The following is a 3,280-nucleotide window of genomic DNA, read 5'->3' on the forward strand; positions in this document are numbered from 1 at the left end:
TCACATTTAACACATTTAACAAAATTATTCATCCCTTTATAAACCCTAATCAATCATTCATACAAAAAAAAAATAAACAAATCTAAAAAATACTAAAAAAATATCACTTGTTCTTTGTTTTCTGGGTTTTACACCCAACCTTCATATCTCTTCTTTCTTTGTTAGTATCTCCCTCTCTTCTCTTCACACTCGTCTCTTCATCTCCAGTAAAAAAGACGAAGAAGCTTCCTCCACGGCGCCCTGCCAAGGTCAGCACTCGCACGCGCCTCACCCGGCGANNNAGATAGAAGATAGACTCTAAGTAATTCTATCGCAGTCTGCATTATATTCATATTTTTGAAGTTCTAATAATTCATTTTAAATTCATTTATAGAGTTCCTTAACAAAAAATGAGCTATAAAAAGAAAAATAATAATAAATTGAGGATTGAGTGTTGCAGGTGCAAGCAATTAACCTGTATCTATTATTGAGATGGACATTATATATGTTAAGGCTTAGAGAATGGATGAACTATCATGCTTAGAAGCACGGAATGGACATTATATATTGTTGTATTGAAAAGATAAATTATTATTATTCTCTGGTGATAAAACAACACACTTAGAAGTTGGAAGATAGAGAAATATGAATAACAGACCAGAATCCGGTTGGGGGATTGAGGGTGTAATTATAATAATAAATTAAATAAAAAATATAATTAATTAAAAAATTAAAATAATTTTAAAGACTGAATCAAGAACAGTATTTAAAGAATGATTTTTTTCGAGGGTAGTATCGAAGGTGGTGAGATAACACTCGCAAGTGAAATCCCAACTATTTCCACAGCCGTAACAGAACAAGTGTCCACACCTGCAACGGACTTGATTGCACGTGAAACGTTTTTTCTCAACAAAGAACCTGCAGTTTGGACACCTCTGCCACTGGTTCCTGGCCGTTACCTCCATTACTACTCTATATTCATTATCTGTCCTCCCAAATTCCTCGCACGTGCTCCCATGATGCCAAACTGCCTCTCACGTGACGCAGATCTGCCTATAACAGCTAGGGCATTCTGATTCCGTCGGTGAATCATCGTCGACGATCATAAGGGCAGAGCAGTCCTTGAAGGGGCAATACATGAATCTCTCGCTCTCGTTCTCAACAACAGCAGCTTCACACAACAACTTATCCCACCGATCAAAAACCATCTTTGGCAGAACCTCGTGGCAACCGTCGAGTTCCAAGAAACCACCACATCGGGGTACCGGACACCGGATATTAGTCACGTTGTCGTCAAGTTTAGAACCAACGTACTTCACCACGCAATCTGTACAATATGAGTGGCTGCAACCAGTCATAGAGAAATTTTCTGTTTCGATTTTAGTGTCAATGCAGATTTCGCATATGAACGAGGAAATCGAGGATGACTCGCCTCTCCCCTCCTCTTTGTTGATCTTCCTTTGTTTTGTGGCGACGTCGCTGTTCCTGTGATTCTCTACGTCGTTAGAATTCATGTGTGACGGTGGTGATAGTGATGGTGACAACCACAGAGAGTAGTAGTGCCTCAAGAAAAACTCTTTGATCGTCCTCATGTTTTGTAGAAATTTCTAGGGTTTGAAGACGAGGGAGAAGGAGAACCTGGCTCTGATACCATGATATAATTGTGAAAGAATAAGAAAAGAAAAGAAAAGAATGAGAATTTTTATTGATTGATGATTGATTGTTTATGTATCCTTTTCAAGGAGGATATCAAAGTTCTGATACCATGTCCGTAGTTAAAATTCATGTGTGACGATGATAATAGTAATGGTGACGGCCAAAGAGAGTAGTACTGCCTCAAGAAAAACTTTTTGATCGTCCTCATATTTTTCAGAAATTTTTAGAGTTTGAAGACGAAGGAGAAGGAGAGGGAGTGGTTGTTGGTTTTGTGGGATATTTATTCAAGATAAATCAAGAATTAAGAATTAAAAATTAAATATAAAAGATAAAAGATAGAATCATGTTGGTTAGTTAATGCTTAATCAACCCTCAATGTAATACTTCTTCAACAAATAAGTGACTAATAAATTTAAATTTTAAAATATGATTTCTTAATTTAATTTATCTTTTAAAATATCGTAAGATATTCGTTTATTCTCACATTTCTTTTTCTAAGAAAGTATATCCCAGAAAACTAGGAAGTAAACGGATTTTATGAATCCTTTCTATGTCAACTTACTCTTATAGTTTAAAAGTTTAATTATATTTATTTTCTTAGTCACCTTTTTCATTAGCATTCTTTTTTTTTGTTCGTTCCCTATTTTTATTATTATCTTTTTTCGTTTCTCATTCCAACTTTTCATATGCTGTCCTTTTTTTTTTTTTAATTTTCGTTATCGCATTTCTTTGTTTTGCATTCACCATTTTTCGAAATAATTATTAAACTATTCTTTTATCTTAATCCAGGACGACAATAAAAAAGTTTTGTGACCCACAAATTCAACGCAACAGAATATATAAATTCAGTTTTAATTTTTAGTTTTATTATCTTTTCTTATCTTTATGTTATCTTTTTATCTTATCTTTCGTAGGAGTTTTACTTTCATACTTTTCAATTCAATCACTCAACCATCAATAAAATTTTTTTTATCTTTTCTTTTATTTTCTTATTCTTTCACAGTTTTATCAATAATTTCACATACATTTTTTATACGTATATAACTCTTTTTTAATCTTTCATCAAGCTTACTTTTTTAACCATTGCTTTCTTTGTATTCTTGTTTTTGTGTTTCAAACTTAATGTCATCAGTTAGGAGATTTTAGTGAGGATATAGAATATTTATATATTCGAGTATGATGTGTGTGGATAAAAGAAATTCAAGTGGATTAATGGACTCTTATACACACATCCATCATCCATGGGATCAAATGCGTCTAAAGCAAAAAAGCTGGAGAATTAATTTATCTAAGAACTCAGAAGTCAGAACAGTCATTCTCAAATCTCAATAATTTTTAAAAAGAATAAATTCTGTTTTGGGTCAGCATACTGGGCCAACAACCTGGCCCAGATCCCAATACAGAAGTTCCATACCCAACCCGTCCCGGTTTCAAATACAGATTATTTGGAAACCAACTTAAATGTTTTTGGCATAAAATGTATACTCTTTAGTAATATGGAAGACAGAAAAAAGTCATATGGTAAAAAAACCTTGTCTTTTGTATTGCTAAAGAAAATCCTCCAAAGCCCAACAGCTTAAGCTTTAAAGGAGTTGAGCCTCTTTATTTAATATAGACTACTGTTCCGTAGATTACTTAAAACGGC

General features: G+C 33.6%; 1 protein-coding gene across 1 annotated transcript; it reads right to left on the reverse strand.

The window, feature by feature from the left end:
* LOC107610293 (E3 ubiquitin-protein ligase RNF14-like) lies at positions 1,014–1,571 on the reverse strand. The gene has a single exon (XM_016312360.1). It carries the CDS (start codon positions 1,569–1,571, stop codon positions 1,014–1,016), a length of 558 nt encoding a protein of 185 aa, XP_016167846.1.

Source organism: Arachis ipaensis, chromosome B08 (assembly GCF_000816755.2).
Source record: "Arachis ipaensis cultivar K30076 chromosome B08, Araip1.1, whole genome shotgun sequence".
In the NCBI taxonomy this organism is placed as follows: Eukaryota; Viridiplantae; Streptophyta; class Magnoliopsida; order Fabales; family Fabaceae; genus Arachis; species Arachis ipaensis.